Genomic DNA, 22,553 nt, shown 5'->3' with positions numbered 1-22,553 from the left:
TTTGGTGCTCAGCTTCAGGCCATCAGGCAGGTAAGGGTCCAGAAAGTTCTGCCAGGGGGAGTGGCTGGGCCCAGACCCCTCTTCTGTTCACCAGCATCAGTTCAGGGACCCCTGGTCAGACCTGGGACACAATGGTGGCCTGACCAAGCCGCCTGCCTGCAAGAAGCTTCCAGGCTGGGCCACGGCCAAGGGAGAAGTAAGAAAAGCAGGGCCAGGTCGGGAGCTCCGAATCCTTCTTGTTTTCCTGGGTGAGGCAGTTGCAGATGGTTGCGAGCAGGAGATTGGAGAGAACACGTGCCCTTCCAGACACGGGGAGTCAGTTTTGCTTGTTTGTTTGTTTGTTTGTTTTTTACTGTTTATTGGCGACATAGTCAAACATCTCTGGGTCGCCCCACTGAGCTTCAGCGTCCCCCGACGCAGCTGGGGAGGAGGGGAAAGAGGGTCCAACCCACGTATAAAACACTGCTCCACGAAAGAAGCTAGTTGAAGACGACCACGTATTGCATGATTCTGCGTGAAATGTCTAGAACAGGCAAATCTACAGGGACAACAAGTAGATTTGTGGTTTCTTAGGGCCGGGGGGATGGTGGTGGATAGAGTGGTGACAGCTAAGGGTATCAGTTTTCTTTTGGACGTGATGAAAATGTGCTAAAGTCGACTATGATGATGTTGCGGCCTCTGTGAATATGCTGAATAAAAACCATTGAACTGTACGCGTTAGACAGGTGAATTGTATGGTATGTAAATTTTCAAATGAAAGGAAATAGGCACAAGGCATGCCCATTGCCCAGGGAGCCAAGTCGCTTACTGAGTAAGGTCCCCTCTGTGAGGAGGGGACTGGGGCACGCCAGGGCCACACACAGCACCAGAGGCTCAGGAAGGCTTCCTGGAGGAGATGACTTAGAGCAGACAAGTAGGGAAGAGGGACGGTGTTGGTGGAAGGCAGAGCCCAGGGCTAGGTGTGGAGGGCGTGGGGAGCAGGGACGCAGTGAGGTGGGAAGGCCGAGTGGTGGGCCGGCACGTTCCTGGAGGGAGCAACTTGCGGGCGGTGGTGAGGCAACACCCTGCGCCTTGGAGCTCTTTCCTGCAGTTGGGGGGTACGTCTGGGGCAATATGTCCGTAAGTACGGTTTTTGCGCCTGGAAGGCTCTTGTGTCTGTGGTTTGCAGTCTGCAATAAGCCATAACTGCACACCCGGGCCAAGGCCCACTGAGTCACTGGGCCTGGCCCTCTAATTTGGGGGCCACTCCCAGACCAGCCGGCCTGCACCTCAGTCCTGGGCCTCCCCCTCCCCCTCCCTCTCCCCAGGCCTCAGCTCTCTCTGTGGCTGCAGTGCGGGAACAACCTGGACCCCAGCTTGAGCGGCGCTGAGAACAGCACGTCCCTGCTGGCCAGCGGAGCCGCAGCCTCCTGCCCTCTGGCCTTTCAGGGCTGCGAGGCGGCAGCAGGAGGCAGGGGAGGGCAGGCATGGGGGGCAAGGCAGGAAGGAAGAGCAGGCATTTCCTGAGGCCCCCGGGCCCCTGGAGGAGGCCGATGCACAGCTGTCTTAGCTCCACAAGAACCAGTGGCAGACAGGGCTGGCCGAGCGATTAGAGGTGGGGCCAGGGGAGGCGGGGGGGGGGGGCAGCACCCTCTCCTAGCATGCCCTGCGCCTCTGGGACACCGCTGGACAGGCCCCCAAAGCCCCAGCCTCGACTCTTCCCCCCAGGTACTTCGGAGGGCTGGGTGATCCTGCCAGCACCAGCCCGCCCCTCAGCCCAGAAACCCCAGCAGGCCCCTTGGCAGAAGACCCCTCTGCCAGAAAGAGTAAAGACGCGGCTCTCTTGACCTGAGAAGCAGCCTGGTGGCCGGCTCAGGCTTCCCAGGAAAGCGTCCTGCCCCGGGGCCCCACCCGTGCCCCTGCCCGGGTCCTCAGGCCACACTGCTGTGTCCCGGCGCAGAGCAGCCAGCCCTCATCTAGGCCTTGTTGGGTCATTGCCGCCCCTGCCAACACCCTGGTGCCCAGCCCAGAGCCCCAGAGCCCAGGGCAGGTGCTGAAAGGTAGTGGGGCAGGGGTGCGGGGCAGGCAGAAGCCAGCGGTGGTGGGGAGAGAAACGTGCAGGGCGGAAGGGGGCTGAGAGGAGGGGCGGCAGGGCTGGTGAGCAGCTGTGGGTCCACCCCAGGCAGGGCCATCTAAGCCTGTTGCCATCCTGTAGGCCTGTGTGTGGAGAAGGACCCGGAGTCAGCTGCAGCCCGTCCCTCTGGCTTGCAGCTGTTGGTGCCCTGGCTTCAAAGCGAGAAGGGGAGGCCCCAGGACAGAAGCAGGGCACCCAGAGGGCAGGCCTCAAGCCTCTGATCCCCTGTGGGCACGAAACCCTGCCTTTGATGCGGGTCCCTGAAGGGCAGAGCCTGGGAGCCTGGGAGGTGGCCCAGTGGGCAGGGCTTCCAGGGGCTCAGAGGGAGCCCCTATAGAGGTGGTAGCAGCTGACAGAGATCACCCCCAACCCTGGGCTCCAGCCCACCCAGCTGCTCGGCCCATGAGTTTCTGGGCCCGAGAAAGAGCTGCCCGACCCTGACCTTCAGGGGCCCTCTGCCAGACCCCTTCCAGGGCCTTCCTAGCCTCCCTGCCCTGCTATGTCTGGCTGGTGCCCTGCTCACTCCCCTCTGCCTCTGCTCATCACTCCCCCTGTCTGTCTTGGGCTCCCCACTCCTTTCTCAGGTCTCCCCTCTGCATGGTCTGTCCCTTCCCCGGGCACTGAGCCAATCAGCCTCAACTTCCGCTGGCGCCCTTCACTCTCCTGGAGCACACCGGATGGGGCGCAGGGGGGAGTTCTGGGAGGCGGCGGCTCTGCAGTGGCGCCCTGGGGCTGCTTTCCGACCTCTCCCTGGAGTGCTCCCACAGGGCTCTTGTGCGGCCAGCCCAGAGCAAGGCGTTGCCCACGGGAGTCCCCTTCCACCTCCAGGACCACTTTCCAGGCAGGGACACATCACACACATACATCAAGGTCACTTCTTGAGCGTGCCACCCTGCCTAGAACTCAGCTGAGATCCTGGAGAGGGCCCTCGAGGCTCCTAGGCGCTGCACCCCGGAACCCAAGCTGGCACCCCCGAATTCACGGCCTGCTGGTTTCATCCACCCCCGATCTCTGCACCCTTAGGGGCTGGGCAGGGGCAGGGCAGGGGCTAGGCCCACAGTCACTAGGGGGCGGCCCCTCGCACCTCACTGCTTCCTTGAGGCCAGAGTCATGACACCCTGGAGCCCCAAGGGGCAGCAGGTATAACGTGTGCTCAGGGGACCCTCTGGATGAGGATACTGCTAACGGGAGCCGAACGGCTGCGGAGCAGGCGAGCCTCCGCTCTCTGGAAGTTTACCAGCGCTGATGGCCGAGGCGTGGCCGGTGAAAGCTGGCACTCTCTATGCCAGAGCTTTTTTTGACCTTCCCCTGAGGACATAATCACACAGCGGCTCTATGTCCCGGGCCGCCAGGGCTGTAATTTCAGGGCTCGAAGGGGGCTCCGTGGAGGCCCGGCCTGTGTCTAGCTATCTTTAGAGAGGCACGCTCTGGGTGTGGCCAGACGAGGGAAGCTGGACCGGGGGCTGTGCCACAGGGAGGCATCTGTGGGCCTCCTGCGAAGCCAGCAAGACGCAGGGACGCCATGAAGCGCGGGGCCCCGTGGTCTTCCCCTGGGGGAGGCTAGCCCCCAGCAGCAGGGCCAGGAGGCTCGGGTGGGGGCCACGAGGGGGAGCAGGTGCAGGGCCGGGGGGCCAGGCGGTTTCTGGACTGGCCCCGCATGCCCGTCATGGTGGCACTGCTCACTGACACGTCCTTTGCCTCCCTCGCTCTCTTCCGCTCCTCCCTGGGCTTGTTTCTCCTGCAGGCCACGATGTGGGGCATGAGGCGGGAGGAAGGCTTCGAACCGGCTGTGCAGGAGTTGTCTGCCCACCTGCCGGCAGCTCCAAGGGCTGAGTCCCCCATCTGCAGTGGAATTAACCCAGAGGGCCTGCTCAGTGGGGAAGTGCGAGCGGCGGGGGGTGGGGTCGCCCAGCCTGAACTTCCTGTGCCTCCCGGTGGGGGCCTGACCCCTGAGTGCAGGGAGGGGGCTGGGGGCTGACTGCCCTGGAGCAGGGGGGCCCGGGGCCAGGCAGCCATGCTGGGGAGGAGGGGTCGTGAGAGCTGGGAAAGCAGCGGGCGCTCCTTCAGGGCCAGCGCCTCAAGGGCTGCTGACCTCTGACCCAGTCCAAACAGGAAGTGTCATATCTGTGGGCCCGGAGGAGAAGGAATGCAGGGATGAGTCCAAAGCAAACACTCCGCCAGCTTCCCAGGCCTCTCCCCGCCCCCTTCCAGAGTCTGGCCTTTTCTCTGCTGAGAACTCACGGAGGGGGCGTGGGGGGACTGGCTACAGAATGGGACCGAAGCGAGACTCACGGTTCCCAGGCCCAGACCCCAGCCCAAGGTGCTGGCGGGGCAAGGTGTCGGCAGTGGGCACTTGGGGCCCTGCTTCCTTCACTGCGCCCACATCCAGCAGCACTGAAGGCCGGGGCCCATCCCCATCGGCCGCATCCTCCATGCCTGTCACTCGGCTGTCTTTCTCACCCCCATACCACCGTCCCTCTCCCTCCCCAGCACTGGGCGCGGTGACAGCTGCCGAGGCTGACACACTGACCACGCCCCGTTCCTGGGGGCCCCTCACACAGGCAGGGCAACTGTTCCAGGGGCCTCAGGGGGCTCCGCAGCTCCTGCGTCCCCACCCAGCACAGAGGATGGGTCCTGTCTTTAGGGCTCAGCAGACAGTCAGCAACTCCAGTCAGGGGGTGGTGACACCCTGCGTGCGTCCACTCCTGGGACAGGGATGCGTCCTGGACAAGAGGGTGGTGACGCTGGGACTTCAGAACCCTGGCCAGGGTGGGTGGGGGTGGGGAGGCTCTCGGAGAAACTTCTAGAACCAGGCCCTCTTAACCCTCTGCTGACAAAGCAGTGTCCAGGATGTGGGCTCTGGGGGCTCCATGCACAACGGAGTGCCAGCGTGCACAGGCGGCTTAGATCCAGGAGGGAGGGAGGCTGGTGGAGGCAAGCGGGCTTGAATGAGATGCATTTATTATGTGCAAGTCCAAACCAGCGCCATGCCAGGCTGGGTCATTTACTAAGTTAAGGGGCCTCAGCAGTCAATGGGACATGGGTGCATCTGAAGCAGCAGGGTCTTCTAGATCTTTCTCCCAGTGGTGCAAAGATGCCCCGCCACCCACCCAGTCCCAAAAGAGCAGGGGGCGGGGAAGGCTGATGGGGCTAGGCGGACGCCCCCTCCCCCTGTTGGGGCTGGAGGACCACGCTGTGGTAGGCCCGGATGCAGGAGAACGTGGTGGGTGGGATATGACGCCGGTCTATAAGGTTGTTCTCCAGGTGCGTGGAGATGAGGTTGGAGTCCTGGGCCACGCGTGTGTCACAGATGGAATTCAGGGGCACGTGCCTGTGGAGTGGGGGTAGCAGGGCAGGGCAGAGGAGAACAGACCCCAGAAAGGAGAGTCAGGCCTCAGGTGAGAGGAGAGAAAGAGGAGCCCGACAGCGAGGGGGTGGTGAGACCAGGGCAGAGACACCAGACCCAGGGTGGAGGGTCAGGCGGGTCGCTGCCACCACCTGCCACCTGCCCACTCGGGGCTCGGCCCTTGTTGCTCTGGGCCAGAGCCCTCCCAACCTCCGCCCGCCCACCCCCTGCCCAGATTCTGCTGTCTGCAGCTGTCCACCTTGGCTGCCCGGGCCTGCTAGCGGCTACAGCCTCCAGTCACGGCGACCAAGATGGGGAGGTGGGGGTGGTGAAGGATGCCCCCCACAGTCCCGCCCTCAGCCTCTGAGGCCCTTGGGTGACGAGCCCACAGGCCAGAGCACCTGGCCAACCTCCCAGGCTGGGCCTCCGGGCTTCAGCCGAGCTTCCTCCTGGGCTGGCGGTAGGGACGCGGGTGGGGTGGGGGGACAGCAGGATGGCCACAGGCCACGGCCCTACCTGATCTTGTGGCTCAGGCTCAGCACCTGCAGGGCCCTGAGGCCCAGGAGGCCCTGTGGGACGGCCTGCAGCTGGTTGTGGTCCAGGAGCAGCTCGGCCAGGGAGGCTTGCAGGCCCAGGAAGGACACGCCGCGGATGCCGTCCTCACGCAGGCTATTGTGGGAAAGATGCAGGACCTCCAGGCCCGGCTTCATGTGCATGAACACGTAGCCGGGGATGCGCTCGATGCGGTTGTGGTGCAGTGTCAGGCGGCGGAGGCCCCGGGGCAAGAAGGAGGGCACGTGCACCAGCCGGTTGTACGACAAGTCCAAGGCCTCCAGCTTCCCGCGGGCCCAGGGGTCGGGGTGGGGGTAGCTAGTGGCACAGCCCAAGGGGAAAGTGAGGGTTTGCCCCCAGATGGCAGCTGTGCTCTCCTCTGTCCACTGAGGCTGGGAAAAGGAGTCTGAGGGGTCCTACCTAGCTCACCGCAGAAAAATAAGGCTCTGAGGGGTCAGGGCCAGGGAACCCTGAGGGATCGGGGAGGCGGGCAGTGAGCCCAGGTCACTCCATGGTGGGAAATCAAGAGCAGAGGGTGGTGATGCTTCTAGAACGGGTCCGAGCAAGGAAAGTGACTTCTCTCAGTGATATCCCCCAGCCCCTGTGGGTGGGGTCAGCCCTTTGGCCTTGGGATGGGAGCCGCCCTCAGTCCATGGGGGCGGGGGCTCCGGTGCCTCCCAAGCCTGCCGAGCCACCGGCCTGCTCCCCGTCTACCAGCTGGAGAAAAGCTGGGTGGCCGCCAGCCCCCTGCCCAGGCCCCGCGGCGGGAGTGGAACACGGCTGGGCGGCCCCTCCCTAGGCTGCTGTCTGCTTTCCTTTGCCCCCTTGGCAAGAGGGGGAGAGGAAAGAGGAATAATTAAACCCAAACGTCCTGGTAACTTTTTCCTGGAACACGAGGATGCAGGGTGGGAGGCTCCAGTCTCTGGAATGGCAGGTTGGACTGTCAACCCCTGCCTCCCCCCAGCCCCCCACCCCTGCCCTGCCTCGGTGGTCTTCAGATCCCATGGACTGTACTTCCCCAGCACTTCAGCTGCTCCCGGGGTCACATCCTGACTCCTTAGGCAGTGCCTGTAAGGGCCCTGTCTCCTCCTGGGCCCCTCCTGCCAGCGACCCGACTCAGCAGTCCAAATGAGATCATGGGTACTCATCCTGGACCCTTCTTCCTGTAGTGGGGTGAATAGTGGCCCCCCAAAGATATGTCTACCCAGAACCTGTGAATGTGGCCTTATTTGGCAAAAAGGTCTTTGTAGATGTAAGTGAAGGATCTTGAGATGAAATCATCCTGGTTTAGGATGGGCAATGCAATGGTAGGTGTCCTTATAAGAGATGGAAGAGGAGAGACACAGACACAGAGGAGAAGCCACGTGAAGACAAATGCAGAGACTGGAGGGATGTGGCCACAAGCCAAGCGGCACCTGGAGCCCCCAGAAGCTGGAAGAGGCAGGAAGGACCCTCCCCTAGAGCCTGCAGAGGGAGCACGGCCCTGCCACACCTTGATTTTGGACCTCTGACCTCCAGAACTGTGAGGCCATAAATCTCTGTTGTTTGAAGCCACCCACGTTGTGGTACTTTGTTACGGCTGCCCTGGGAAACTCACATGCCTTCTTCCCATGGCTGCCATCTCCTCCATGCCCCTTCCTGCCCATGTGGCTTCCCACCACCCAGCCTGCCCCTCCATCTGGGCCCACGGCACCTCCGGGCATGGGCAGGGGAGGGGGTTTCTGTGGTCTTGGGGATTCTGTCGGGTGGGAGGGACAGAGGGAAATCTTGGAGGAGCAGGTGTGGCTGAGGGCCCAGGCCACCCTGAGCCCTGGGCAGGGAGGCAGGTGACCCTGGTGACCCACCAGAGACCAGGCCTGAGCAACAGCGCCCTCCCTCAGCCCTCGCAGCCTTCCCTCCTGACTCTCTGCCTCCTTAGGGAGCATCCTCTCTCTCTGGACTCCACAGCTCAGCCCATGGGGGTGGAGCTCGGGCAGTGCCAGGGTGGATGGCAGCGCACTCACGGGAGATCGAGCCAAGCGCGGGGCGCCAGCCGGTCCTCCTGGAGCCGGTTGTTGCTGAGAGCCAGCACGCTGAGGCTGCGGCTGCGGTTCCGTGTGCCCTCTGTCACCTCCTCGATGACGTTGGTGCCCAAGGCAGCTCCTAGGGCCAGGGCTCGGGGTGAGCGCCCCACCCACCACTCGCTGGCAGCCTGGCCGGGTCCCCTGCCCCCTTCCACTGGGTCCCTCCGTCTCTGCCCCTCTCAGGGCCATGGCCAGCTGTGCAAAGGATCCCAGCGACACCCGCAAGCCCTGTCATGACTCTTCAGAGCCCCACAGGACACAGGCTCAGAGAGTACCGCCAAGCACAGGGGATCATGCGGCCCAGAGAGGCCATGAGCCGTGTGCAGGGACACCCAGCGGGTCCAGGACAGTCCTCGAGCCTCAATTTTGGGCTCCAGGAAGGTCAGGTCAGGCGGAGGAAAGGCCCTTTGGTGCGCAGGCCTTGTGGGTTTATCGTCAAAATTCCCCCTCGTGGGCAGCTCTACCCGCCGGCCTGGCTGGCGTGGGCAGACGCTCCAGTCTTTCGGCCACAGCTTTGCCTCTTGTGGCCTCGGGGCTCCCAGCTCACCTGCAGGGAGGCTGGTAGGCCGGGCGGGATGGTCCGCAGCCGGTTCCGGTCCAGCCTCAGGTAGAGCAGGCTGCGTAGGGGTTGGAAGGCCAGCGGGGAGATGTTCCCATCGTGCAGCCGATGGGAACCCTTCCACCTCCAGTGTGAGCAGCTGGCCGAGCCCTGCGGACGGCGGGTAGAGGGGCAGGTGAGCTGACCGCCGAGCTCAGAAGGCCTGCTGGGAGCTGCCCACCGCAGCTCCAGAGACCCCCCGGCCCTCGGAGCCGGGGCCGCCTTCCTGGGCTGGCGCTCCCACGTCTGCCCTCCAGCCAGGCCGCCTTGGACAGCCGCTGCCCTCGGCCTCCGTGGCTGCTCAGGCCCAGCCCCTTTGGCCCCTGTCCCCGGGGGCCTGCCCGCACCCCGGAAGCTGCTGCGCTGCAGGCCCTGCGGAAGGTTGTTGTTGAGGTTGAGCTCCTGCAGGGAGGCAGGCAAGGCCGGCACCGTGGAGAGTGAGTTCCCATCCAGGTTCAGCCGAGTCAGCCGCGTCAGACTCTAGGGGGCTGGGGGAGAAGAGGGCGCTGGAGACTGGGGTGTTGCTGGCTGGCACTAGGCCTTCCGGGCATGGCTTTGGGCTCATCCTGCCCAGGGAGCCCCCTATTTGGTTGCATTGTGGCTTCCTGGTTCCCTCTTGGACCAGGCCTGTCTGGGGGTTTCGGGGACTCCCCTAAGTTTCTCCCAGGAGTGCTGCTTCCTTGTGGGGCCCAAGGATCTGTGTTGCTCCCCATGCTCGTAGCTATGGGCCGCATTACCCCAAATCATCAAAGCCCGTGGCGCTGGGTTTCTGCACAGCTCCCACTCCAGGTAGGGCAGGGGGGCGGGCAGAGGATGCCCGGGGCCTCTTCCCGCGCCACCCCCCAGGACAGCAGGATGAGGGGCTGCCACGCACCTTGAAGGCATCGGGGTGCAGGCCAAGGGCATCCAGCTTGTTCTTGTTCAAGTCCAGCCACTCCAGGTTGGGCGCTCCCAGGAACGCGTGGGCCGGGATCTCGGCAATTTCATTCTCTGTGCGCACACGGGGCAGCCATTTTCCACGCCCCTCTGTCCCCCTCCCCTTTGCCACTCTACCTCTCCCACGCGGGCCGGAGGCAGCAGTGACACTCTTTGAAGGAGCTGGCTCTTCTGACTGTCCCAGGTCAGAGGGGAGGCGGGCCGACCCCAGGCGCGGTGGCGTGGCCGCCACAGTGGCCAAGGGACCAAGGTGTATGGCCTTCTCACCCCTGCCACGGGAGTGGGTGCAGGGAAGAGGGGACACCCACCTGCCAGGTAGAGCGTCGTCAGGCTGGGGTCGGACAGGGCAGGGACGTGTTTCATCTTGACGTTGCCACAGGCAATGGCCGCCTGGGCCAGGAGGCAGGAGGCCGGCAGGGAGGGCATGGCCTGCTCCATAGCGCCCGGGTCTGCAAGCCCATGGCCGTGCCCTTGCCTGCTTCCAGGCCTTTTCCGCCCACGACCTGTGGTCTCCGAGTTGCCGCTGCCACCTTGGCCTCGGGTGTGATCTTTCTTTCGACGCCAGCCTCCAGGGCTGGGTTGCTGGGAGGCCCCTGGAGGATGAGAGATGAGGCCCCAGCCTGGCCACATAGAAACAGGGGCCCGCCGAGGGGCAGGGGCTTGCCCGGGGCTCCCTGGACCTGCCGGTGACTTGGCCAGCTGAGCTGGGACAACAGGCCGCTGGGCCTCCTTCCCTTGGCACCAAGGGCAAAGGCCCAGATCGGGGCCCTGAGGCTGGGGGAGGGGACCTGCCCTGGGAGGGTTCCCCACTTGCCCACACACGGGGCCGCTCAGCTTGGGCACGTTGAGAGCGCGGTGGGGTCTCAGTGGCTGGGGACGTTAGTATGATTGGCGGAGGTTGGCTCTTGCCTCGGCCACTTCACCCCCTGCAGGGCCCATATGGGGGCTGCCTGTCCCAGCTGGTCCTCACCTTTGGGGGGCCTCCTAGGCTCTGGGCCCCTTTTCCTGGCTTCCTGGCCCCCTGCCTGCCTGCCCTGGCCCTCCTCGGCAGCCACTGTCCCCTCTTGGGCTCGGGGGGTCCTGGTTGCCTGCAAGGGCCTGAGCTCGGCAGCCCGGGGCCTCACCGCCCCAGGCCCCGCTGCGGCTGTGGCCTGGAGATGGGACTGCACAGCGCCGGCCCCGTGGTTGTGACCCTGCTCCTGCCCCCAGGCTGCTGGCGGCGTCGCCTTCCTCTGGGCCAGCCTGGGTCTGGCGGGGGCCTTCCAGCGCGGGGCTGGGGGCTGTTTGGGGGCTCTAGGGGCTCCCTCCTCGGAGGTGGGCCGCAGCCATGGCCTGTCCAGCTGCCCGTCACTAGGGCTGTCCGGGCCGCCGTTCCCGGGGGTGGGTCGCACTCGACCCGCAGAAGAAGCCGGTGTGGGCTGGGGTGCCTGGACCGCTATGTGGCGGGGAGGCAGCCCCTCCTTCCCGAGCAGGGGATCAGCTGTCGGCCGGCCCGCCTCCCTCCTTCTGTCCACCCAGGCCTCACTTCTGCCCTCTTCTCTCCTCAGGGGCTCTCAGCCTTCTGTCACCGACCCCCAAGGCCACCAAGTGTCAGAGATTCCCTGATCTCCTCCCCGATTTTTCATGGTCCCAGAGTGGGGGACCCCGAGTGGGAGAGAGGGGGAGCGGAGAGAGCTCAATGTCAAGGGCAGGATGGGTCGCCCTGCCTGCCTCTCAGAACTCCTGGGGACCCTTCAGGCCTGTTGGGACAAGGCAGCGGCAGGTCCTGGACTCATGAGGGGGGACCTGTTCCTGTGCCCCCTGGTTCCCTGTGGGTTCTTCCTGGGCAGGGAGCAGTGGGCAGCCTCTGGGGAGATGAAGGAGTCGCTGGTGGAGGTGATGGCCCCAGTGGCTGCTGCGCGAGCAGGTTGTTAGGGGCCAGGCGAGCCCCGGGGCCACGCTGAGGGGCTTTCAGCCGCTGCAAAGGAGGGGCGGCGGCTCCCCGCCCTGGGCCTCCCCTCCACCGCATGGAGCCCCTCCTTAAGCAGCACTGACCAGGGGCCTGCCGTCTACAGGGGGTGGGGAATTGGGTCCCCCCACCGGCCCCTCCCACCCCACCCCTGGGCGGGGCCCTCACTTCCAGCGCCAGCTGCAGTGGCCCCTCCTAGGGGGCTGTCTCCCCTCCCCCGCCCCCACCCTGGGCAACCAGCGCGAGGGCCTCCCAGAGTCTGCAGTCCCCCCTCGCCCCCCAGGGAGGATTCCCTGAGGCTCATGGGTCCCTCCTGGCCCTGAACCGAACACCCACGGGGGGCACCTCGTGGACAGCCTCAGGGTGACCCGCTCGCTCTCCCTCTGCCCCCGCCACGGGGGGTCCCACTAGCGGGGCAGGGTCCCGTCCTGCCAGCCTCCCTGCTGGTGCTCCCTACTCACCGTCGGGGGGCCCAGACGGGCTGGGCAGCAGCGGCCGCAGGGTGGGAAGCCCTGTGGAGGCTGGCTGCAGCACGGGCTCTCTCAGGCCCGGCCCCTGCCTGGTCAGGGCCCCTCCAGGGCAGCAGCCCGCCCAGAGGGCCAGGAAAGGGAGCAGCGCGCTCTGCATGGCCACCATGCGCAGGCTGCCCGGGCCAGCGGAGGGGATGAAGGGCAGGGAGGGGTGGCAGCGGCGGCCGCGGCAGGATGGGACACCAGGGGGGCGGCAAGTGACAGTCCGGATCCCTGAGCTACAGTGCTGGGATCCTCCCAGACCCAGCCCGGCCCTTCCCCAGGAAGGCTCCCCCCAACAAACGCCTCCACAGGCCTGCCCCCGACTCCCCCCAAGGTCCCCTGCTCCCACCTGAGGAGAAAGAGAGATTGATTTTTTTCTTGGACCCGAGCTCTCTCGCTCCTTTTCTGAGAGGCCTGTGTTCCTTCTCCACCGGCGCCGGCCCAGTGGCCCCCGTGAATGGGGCTTCTGTCTCCACACACAGGGGACCTGTGAGGCCCACCACAGAGCAGGCTGCCCGCCCCAGGCTGCCAGGTCCTTCCTCGGCGGCTGGGAAAGGAGAGGCGCCGGGCCCCGAGAGCAAGCCGCAGGCCCCAGTACCTCCAGGGTCCTCGGGAGAGGGGGCAGGTGCCAGGGCCACCGGGACAACGGCGACTCCGGCCCCTCTGGAGCCGGCCAAGCCTGTGAGCTTCCACCACAGGCACCGGTGCAGAGGCCTTCCAATTCCAGGGGAAAGAGAACACGGGGGTAGCAAGCGTAGACCCCAGCCCCTGGGGCCCCAGGGCCGCCCGGTCACAGACCTCATGCCTCAGACGGGGCTGGAGGATGCAGTTGAGCCCCTGCTCCTTCCACTGGCTCCCTGCCCACCTCTGGGCAGCTTCCCTTCCTCCAGGCGTCCACTTTCTCCTCTGTAAAATGGTGAGCAGGTGTACGTCCTGAATGCCACCTCCCACGCTCCCTCCCCCCACAGCCGAGTTGTGTGGGCCAGGGGCGGCCGGGTTCCTCGGGCTCACTTGGCTTCGGGTGGCCTGAGAGTTCCAGGCCTTTGTGACGGCTGCCCGAGACGCCCCTATGCCTCACGGGTGCCCTCTCAGGCAGAGGGGTACCTGTGGGTCGGGGTGGGGCCTGAGAACAGGGGCTGTGGGCTGCAGCAAGCGGCAAAGAAGGGGTGTCTGACTGCAGGCCCCCCGGCCCGCCCTCAGAGGGCCCAGCCCCAGGCCCAGCTGTGGGAGCCGAGGGCGGGCGGGGGCTGGCAAACAGGCCGGGTCTCACCACATGGCTCTTTGGGGCCAGCCTTGAGGAAGCTTTTCCTACAGCTCTGTCCAGCATTGACTTATGTTTGGAAGCGATCTTAAAAAATGAGTTAATTGTGGGCAAGGCTTGGGTGGAGGGGAGAGGGGGAGGGGAGTGAGCAGCAGGGCCAGGAAAGCTTGTGGAGAAAGCGGGTCCCGTAGCCATCTGGGGTTCAAGGCACCATCGGGGCCACAGAGGAATGTGTGAGACCCAGGACAGGGCTGGGGGCAGGGCACAGAGTCCCCCACAAGCGGGTCTTCGTTGGGGTCTTCAGCGTTTGCCCATGTGGGCCTGGGGATCAGCCAGAGTCCCCAGCGCCAGCTGTACTGTGGCCGGGGTGTGGCAGGGACTCGCAGGGTCTGCCGGCACCCCCTCCCCTGTCCTGTCCAGGTCTCTGGTTTCAGGCCTGAATTTGGGGCCGCGCCGCACACAGACCAGAGACAGAGCCCGGCTGGGGATTGTAAGCAAGCCCCCTGGGCGCCAGGGATGAAGCCACCGTCTGCCTGCGCGCCCGTGGGTGACACAGGATGTGCTGGATGAGCGAGCACGACCCCCTCCCCCCTTGCGCAAAAGGAACCGAGGGGGTAGGGCTCGCCCAACTCCGATGCCAGACGCCAGGCCCCCTGCCTCCTGCCTCCTGGTCGGGCATCACTTGAGGAGGTGGTAGGACCCAGCCTGGTGCGGGACCCTGTAGCTGGACTGTGGCGGGAGCCCTGGCTCTGACCCTCCCCCTGCCTAGGGATGGATTCTGGAATCCTGGCCCCCAACCCATTTCCCCTGTTCGCGCCGCTCCCCAGGCGCTGACTAAACATCCTGCCATCTGGTTCCCATTAGCAGGGCTGGAGGTGGGGGAGGCCTACTCCCAGGTTTCTCTGGCACAGTGGCCTGGAGGAGGGAGGGACCCCCGCTCCTACCCACCTAGGCAGGAAGGGGCGAGGCCTGGAGCACTCTCAGTTCCCCAGGTCCTGTGGAGTCCTGTCCTCGCTGCCCTTCCCCCACCGGGGGCCCTACTCGGTCCAGTGTCAGGGCGCCTGGCCATCGTGGGGACCCGCACAGAGCGAAGCCAGCTTGCGGGCTCAGCAGGACCAGAGGTGCCGTCCTGCCCCGCCCCTCTTGCACACACAGCTTGGTCGTGGACTTGGGCTGCGACAGGCAGGGCCCCTGGCCAACACTAACCCTGAGCTTGGTGTCTGGAGCGCAGGGCGGGAAGCTTGTCAGGATTTTCCAGGAACCAGAGCTGCAGCCTGGGTGTTGCTGGAAGGGTTTTGGGCTCCCAGCTCTGCCCTGGACGTCCTGGCCATGTGACGTCAGGAGGAAGCCTCCCTGCTCAGGGCCTCAGTTTCCCCGTCTCAATGTGGTGGCTATGGGCTACTTAGAAAGTTCTAGAATCTGAGAACTGGAAGGGGCCTAGAGAAGCTGCATAAGATGATCACGGTTGCTTCTGGCTGCACAATCGCAGGGTTCTGAGGGCTAGGAAGGGACTCCTGCCCCCTCTCCTCCTGTCCTTCCCTTACACGTGGCCCACTGTCCACACACTCTTGCCCCCCAAGAACACACGTACCCTCGCAAGTCAGGACACATTCCCTCACAATTGGCAGCCCGGAGGATGCCAAAGCAATGCCCTTTGTCCCTTAAGCCTCCTGAGAACTGCACAGCGGAAAGCTCCCCTCCTGTCAAGGGAGGATTGGAGAATGGATTCTTTGCTCACAGAACATTCCTGAGCCCCTGTGGTGGGCCAGGCACCGTTCCCCAGCACAGCGTGCAGTACAATGGTGAACTACATGGCCAGCTCCCCTGTGCTCACAGAGCTGGCCGTCTAGTGGGGTGCACGAGGACCCCATCAGAAGGAAACGGCTGGTCAGGGTGACTGCAGGAAGAAACACTTTCGACAGGGGATCAGATGAGGACTGTGAGAAAGTGACATTTGGGTGGAGATGTGAGTGAAAAGGAGATAGCCACGCAAAAAGGGCTCCAGTAAAGAGCCCTCCTAAAAGGAGGGACAGCAGTGCAAAGGCCTTGAGGCAGGCAAGGCTTTGGCCCAATTTGAGAACCAGCAAAGAGACCAGTGAGGCGGAGCGGGCTAAGTGAGGGGTGAGGGTGGGGAAGGGCAGGAGGGCCAGCTTGATAGGGTATCAAAGGGTGGCGGGTGGACTTTGCCTTTGACCTTGAGGGAAGCAGGGAGCCACTGTGGACTTCTGAGCAGAGGAGTCACACATGATCTGACTCTTTAAAAAAAATTTGTATCGAAGTCTAGTTGATTTACGACGTTGTGTAAATTTCTGCTGTCCCGCAAAGTGACTCAGATACACATATATATATTCTTTCTTTCTTCATATTCTTTTCCATTATGGTTTATCACAGGATATTGAATATAGTTTCCTGTGCTATAAAGTAGGATTGTGTCGTTTATCCATCCTATATATAATAGTTTGCAGCTACTAAACCCAAACTCCCAATCCTTCCCTCCCTCCCCTCCCCCACCAGTGGCAACCACAAGTTTGTTCTCTATGTCTGTGAGTCTGTTTCTGTTTCATAGATATGTTCATTTGTGTCGTAGTTTAGATTCCACATATAAGTGATATCATATGGTATTTGTGTTTCTCTGACTTACTTTGCTTAGTGTGATAATCTCTAGGTCCATCCACGTTGCTGCAAATCCATGTTGCTGCAAAGAATTTCATTCTTTTTAATGGCTGAGTAATATTCCATTGTATATATGTGCCACATCTTTATCCATTCCTCTGTCGATGGGCATTTAGGTTGTTTGCATGTCTTGGTTATTGTGAATAGTGCTGCTATGAACATGGGGGTTGCATGTATATTTTCTAATTAGAGTTTTTGTCTTTTCCAGTATATGGTCAGGAGTGGGATTGCTGGATCATGTGGTAGTTCTGTTTTGTAAGGACCCTCCATACTGTTCTCCATAGTGGCTGTATCAATTTACATTCCCACCAACAGTGCAGGAGGGTTCCCTTTTCTCCACACCCTCTCCAGCATTGATTGTTTGTAGACTTTTTGATGATGGCCATTCTGACTGGTGTGAGGTGGTACCTCATTGCAGTTTTGATTTGCATTTCTCTAGTGATTAGTGATGATGAGCACCTTTTCATGTGCCTGTTGGCCATCTGTATGTCTTCTTCGGAGAACTGTCTGTTTAGGTCTTCCGCCCATTTTCCGACTGGGTTGTTGGTTTTTTTGGTTATTGAATTATATGAACTGCTTGTATATTTTGGATATTAAGCCCTTGTCAGGCGCATCATTTGCAAATATTTTCTCCCAGTCCATAGGTTGTGATCTGACTTATATTGTAAAAGGGTCCCTCGGGCTACAGGGTGGAGCACAGACTTGTTGGGGGCACAAGGGCAGAAGGAGGGAGTCAGCGTGGAGGCAGCTGCACCCTCCACGGGAGAGGTCACCGTGTCTGGCCCAGGGTGGGGCGGGCTTGTGGGAGAAGTGGGTGGAGCCAGAACGCTGTGGGTGGAGCGAGCGTGGGGCAGAAGCTGGGGAGGCCAGCTCCTGACCTCTCAGGTGGGAAGCTGGTGATCAGACAGCCAAGCGGTAACATCTATAAGGCAGTTCTGTGTATGAATCTGGAGCTCAGGGCCAAGGTCTGTGCTGGCAGGCCTGCCCTCCCGCTGTCTGTCATTTGACAAGTTCACTGAGCCCCTCCTATGTACCAGGCCTTCTGCCAGGGCCCAGGGCAGAACAGTGGCTCTGCCGCCAAAGACACACCCTTGGGGTGACCCCCAGAGCAAGGGAACAGGCCTGCTCTTGTGCCTTCCACAATGTGTCCCAGTAACATCAAAGCCTGTGTGTGTGTGCGTGTGTGTGTACAGATGTGCACATGGATGCCAGGTCTACCCGTGGGGGGCGTATGTGGGAGGGTCTCTCCAGCATGTGTTTGGGCATCTATTGTATATAAATAAAGGTACAGTGGCTTTTTCCCTCTTCAGACTTGGAGAAGAAGAAAGCCAAACTTTCCATGCCCTCTTCCTGTTGCCAGCAGTTGCTCCCTTAGAGAAAACCCATCTTGTTTTAATGCCATTAAAACCTCAGAGGATCTGGTCCCAATTAAACAACTTTTCTTGCAGATGCTTTTGTGAAAACTAAATACATCAGGCGATCCGGACTCATGTGTCATGCTTCCTTGCTCGAGACCTAGCGCTCCTGAGGGAGCAAGCCATGGAGGTGGGGGGCGGGGGGAGACACTGAGGCAGAGACAGAGAAAGAGGGAGGAAAAGGGAACACAGAACCCCAGTGATGGCTGGGGATGCAGTGGTGGGTAGTAAGAAGTCCTGGCGGTCAGCGGAGAGAAGCCGGCACCTTCAGCTGCTGGGCTGTGGGCATCCCTGGGGAGGGTGCCAGTGGAAGGTGGGCCGGAGGAGGTGGAAAGCAGCCAGAGTGGTTTGGGGGCAAAAAGGTCCCAGGTGGCCGATGTGGCTGGGTCGGGGGAGCAGGGCCATGGCTGGGATAGGGGCACGTGAAGGCCGCTTTCCCATCCTCCTTCCCGTCTGAAATTCCAGATGGTTCTTGCCAATAACGTGGGCCCTGCTTGACTCCCTGTAGAAATTGCCTCTGCCCCTCCAGGTGGGCATGGAGGGGCCTCAGACATGGGACAGAGTCTGGGCAGACGCTGGGGCTCGAGGGAGGGCTGGGGGCGAGGGAGAGGGAAGGCGAGGTCCACCGCCCGCCGCCGGCCCTCCCGAGTGGGCACGTTCACGTTCCAGTCCTGGCGCCCGCGTCTCCAGCTCCAGACGCATGTGACTCAGCCCCGCCGGTCTTGCCAAGCCGTCTAGACCCGAGCGTCTCCCCGTGGAGGGGGCCGTCCCGCCCGCCATTTCCTCCGCCGCCGCCCGGGGGCCGCCGAGCCCCCAGCGCATGTGCAGCCGCGCGTCCCCGCCTCGCCCGCGCCGCGTGCACGCGCCCCGGCTTGTTCACCCTTCTCTGCGCTGGGCGCGTGCGCCTGGATCGCCAGAGACCCTGAGCGCGAGGGCGCGAGCGGGGAGCCCCCAAACCCCCAGAGGCCCGGTCAGCCCCCCCCCTCCCCGGTGGCTCACCCCAGGATCCACCAGGGCCGGGAGCGACCTGGTGGGGACAGCCCCGCCCACGCAGCCTGGCTGCGTCCGCACCGGCACAAGCGCCTCGGGCCTCCAAGCGGACCCGCAGACCCTCGCAGGCCCTCGGAGTGGGCTGGGATCCGATCCGGGTCCTGGGCATACGAAACGTGCTCTTGCAGGAGCTTGTGGCCTGGGAGCGTGTGGGGTCCTCTGAGCTCCCAAGGGCCCCTGAGCAGCAGGACGTGGGGGTGGGGCCCTAAAGCAGGAGGTCCAGGGTTTGACCTGCTGTGAGGGCAGCCTTGCCTAGGTGTCCCATGGGCAGGGAGCCACCTGCCCCTCTCAAGGGCTGGCTCTTCAGCTGCCCCTACCTTGGGCTGCTGTGGTCCCTGCCCCAGCATAGGGATCAGACGCGACAGGAAGAGGAGGCCAAGGTCCCAGGGCAGCTTCTCCATCCTCTTGTGCTGGTAGTCTCTCAGTGTGGACACAGGCCTAGAATGAGAGCATTCCGGAACTGGCAGTCACCAGGCAGCTCCTAGGTTGACATTCTTATCCACCCAGTGCTAGGACCAGAGACCACTAGACTGCCCCCAAGACTACCCTCGTGGCAGGCCCACGTCTGTCGGGCCCATAGTGGCAGCTCTGGGGCCCTCCAGACTTCTGCCACCCCCGTAGCTTGTGCTTGGCCAGGCCAGTTCCCAGGGCCTCTGGGATGCTGAATGACAGCCACCCGAAGGAAAGTTGGTGTCATTCTTGTTCCTGGAACCCTTTGGGTCTCATTGCTCAGGTCAAAGTTTGGGGTCCCTGCGGCCTTGAGGCTCTTCCCAATCTCATTTGCAAGCGCCCCCCACTTTCCTGTTCTCTACCCCTCCTCCCATCTGCGTGAAGATGGTTTGTTTTTGAGTGGGCTTCCGGCTGGCACAGATGGCCTGGGCTGGCTGCAAGCCCCAGGCACCTGGGTGGATGGGTGACCAACAGCCCAGCCTGGCGGCTCAGTCTCGAGCAGATGAGAGAGGTTCGGGAAGGGGGAGCGGGGGAGAGCGAGGGGAGAGACAGCCCTCTCACTTCGCCTCTCCTGGAGAACCTTGAACTCAGACCACCCTCAGCCTGGCCTCATTACCCTGCATCATTTCTCCCCCAGATCCAGTGCCAGGCCCTGCCACTTACTTCTCCCATAGAGCTTCTCATCCCATAACTAACAGAATTCTTCCCCTGAAACCTCTCTCCCTCTGTCCCTCTCTCTCTCACACATACGCTCTCCACCTGCCTTTTCTCCAGGAGCCTGCATTTGGTGCTCACCAGAGGATGTGGTGAGGAGTCCTTTAATCTCCTTTTCTTACTGGGGAATCTCAGGGGTGGGGAAAGTGGGAGCTGGAGGGGACCCCCCCGTCCCTCAAAAGCTCCCGTCTTTGGGAACAAGGCCTTCAACCCCTGTCAGATGCAGCAGAAGCCAATCCGCCTTCTCTTCCTTGCTGGAGAGGTAACACTTGAACTTCAGCTTTCTTCGACTGGCTGTTGGGGGGTCAGATTCCCCCAGCACCCTGGGGTCTGCTGCTAAAGGCAGCTGGAACGTCGGGGCTGAGATGCTCTAGGGACCCTTCCTCTTGCCCGATGACCTGCGCACCTCTGGCCAACAGCCCACTGCTCCAGGGCAGCGAGGCCATGGGGTGAAGCCACCTGCTTGGCTATACGTTCCTGTGCCCGAGGCACCAGGCGAGGTGCGTCACGTGGCTGGCTGCCTCAGCCACCGCTGCTTGCTGCCAGCCCATCCCTGACACAGTGAGGCCAGTACCTGTCAACTGGTCTCATTTTCCAACCTGTTTTCCAAGCACTGACACATGGCCAAGTTTCCTCCATGATCAGGAGGTTGGCTCAGTGCTCGGGTCTGCTCAGGGCCCCACAGCCTCTGCTGACATCTGCCCCCCAGCTGCATCCCCTCCCAGGTGGACCTGTCCTTCAGCCCCGTTTTCAGCCCCTGACCGGCCCAGGCCTCCCTCACAGAAGCCAGGGGCTCTGGGCAGGGATGCGCCCTACAGAGCTGTCCACTCCCTGCTCGCCGTAGCAAGCCACCCCACATCCCTCCCTGCCTCCTTGAGCTTGCATACATCCCGAGACAGAGAGCTCCTCCTCTCTTTCCAGGCAGCCAGTTAGTGTTTAGACAGTGCCCTCTGAGAGAAGCACTTCTTTGTATTGAGTTTGAGTCCACATTTCCAGAAGCTTCTACCACTCGGCAGCCCTTTCTCCCCCCCCCTAGAGAGGCCCAGTAGTCTCTGTTCCCATCCCAGCCTCCAGTCTTTCCGGTGGAGGACGCCTGGGAGGCACCACGATTCGGGGCTGGGGAGGCTGCGGCCTGCTGCTGCGTCTTCAGCTGCCATGTCCATGAGCTTAGGGCTGGCCAGCGGGTTCTCCATGCACGGGACGAAGCCCATGACCCTTTAAGATGGTCTTCTCCCATCAAGGCCCTGACAATCCCACAGTCCCACCCTGTGCCATAGACAGAGCTGCTGAGTCGGGGAAGGGCTGTTTAGACTACTGGCTCCGTGGAGCTGGGTGGAGAAGGGGAATTTTCTTCCAGAATACACAGGGGCTGGTTTTTCCCCCGAGCCTCAGGAGCAGAGGATATGCGGAGGGTGGGGAAGGCCACCGCACTGCCATGGTTTCTCCCGCCAAATTCCCTAGTCCTAGGAAAGCTCCACAGGAAAACCCACAAGAATTTGAACGTCTGAGCTGGGCTGTGATGGAAATGAAATTGTTTAAAAAGAAAGAAAAACAAAAACAGGAAAGGGGAAAAAAAGATTTAACAAAACAACCCAAAGACCCCTCCAGCCTTCAGCTGCCAGAAGGGCCCAAGTCGGCAGCCACGTCGGAGCAGACTTGCTTTGCGAGTCTCTGGGTCCCTGGGTCCCTGGGCTGGGGCATCCCTGCAGCTCAAGTTCAGAGGCTCTGTGTCCTCAGACTAGCTTGCAATTCCAAACCGTTCAGTAGGGAATCAGGCCCTGCCCCATAAGGCCGGGCTGGGGTCCCTTCCTGTTAGCCCAGACGCCTGCCCATCCCCTTCTCCCAGAACAGGGCTAAGTCCTCTCCTGTCACTCAGAGGACTGCAGTTGCCTCCTGCCAGGTCCCTATGTCTCCTCGCCTCTAGACCTGCCCCGATCCCACCCGCCAGGAGATGGCAGGGTGGGGCACAGAGCAGGGACAGACTCTGGAGAGGATCAAGGAGGGCGGGCAGCAGCTGCCTGCTGCTGGTTCCCCACTCCTTGGGCACCAGCCACCCTCCAGCTCCTTCCTACCTCATGTGATCGGCAGGTCCGGGGGATGGGGGCATTCACTGAGCTGGGGGTTTTGGAGGTGTGTGGAGAGGACAGGCTGACAAATGTCATTTCGGACTCATTGAGTTTGAGGGGCATGAGAGGTGCAAAGACATTTGTAAGTGGACAGGGCAGGAAGGAGGCACAGAACCTTCCAGAAGGTCGAAGACAGACTGGAGGAAGGGTAGGTGGAAGGAGCAGGGCCCAGCATAATAATAGTGAACACGTACATAGTGTTTTTTGCATGCCAGGTATTGTTCTAGGTATTTTATAGGAATTATTACCTCATTCCATCCTCATAACAACCCAAGGAGGTTAAGTGGTTTCATTATCCACATTAGGTGAGGGTAAGGAGGCACAGAGAGGTTAGGTAACCCGCCCAAAGTCACACAGCTGGGGCCGGATTCGAACCCATGAAACCTCCCTCTGACTACAGTTGTGAGTGTGGGAAAACGGAGACAGAGCCCCGCGCTGGGAGATGGGGCGCTCAAGTGCCAGTTCTGTCCGGTCACCCAGGCCCCGCTTCTTCCTCCCGCGGAGAAACCGACTAGGGTAGGAGCGCCCTCTCCTGGAAGGCGCTCTCCCGGCCGAGTCCTCCGCCCCGGCCGCGGGCGGGAGGCTGGCGGGAGAGCGGGCTACTGAGCGCCAGCCCCAGCTCCGTCCCCTTCCTTGAGGTCAGCCTCCTGGGCGGAGCCGCGGCCCAGGGAAAGGCGCAGTGGGGGAGGGGTGGGCCGCGTCTCCGGGCCGCTCCCGGGCCCCGGTGAAGGCGGGTGGGCGGGAGGAGCACCGGCTGGCGCTTGATTGGCAGCTGGGCCGGCCAGTCAGCCCGGGG

The 22,553-nt window shown here is 62.5% G+C and overlaps 1 protein-coding gene across 1 annotated transcript; it reads right to left on the bottom strand.

Moving 5' to 3' along the window:
* Positions 1–5,097: 5,097 nt before the first annotated feature.
* LOC113615516 (extracellular matrix protein 2) lies at positions 5,098–10,046 on the bottom strand. The gene is given in 8 exon segments (XM_027097998.1): positions 5,098–5,444; positions 5,976–6,295; positions 8,011–8,150; positions 8,618–8,750; positions 8,752–8,783; positions 9,020–9,152; positions 9,547–9,662; positions 9,917–10,046. Coding segments are annotated over 8 exon segments (1,185 nt in total). The 3' UTR covers positions 5,098–5,263.
* Positions 10,047–22,553: the final 12,507 nt, after the last annotated feature.

This window comes from Aethalodelphis obliquidens, unplaced genomic scaffold (genome assembly GCF_003676395.1).
Source record: "Aethalodelphis obliquidens isolate GAN/ISIS:26980383/991018 unplaced genomic scaffold, ASM367639v1 scaffold118, whole genome shotgun sequence".
In the NCBI taxonomy this organism is placed as follows: Eukaryota; Metazoa; Chordata; class Mammalia; order Artiodactyla; family Delphinidae; genus Aethalodelphis; species Aethalodelphis obliquidens.
The sequence above is the reverse complement of the archived record's forward strand: the minus strand, read 5'-3'. Positions and strand labels throughout refer to the sequence as shown.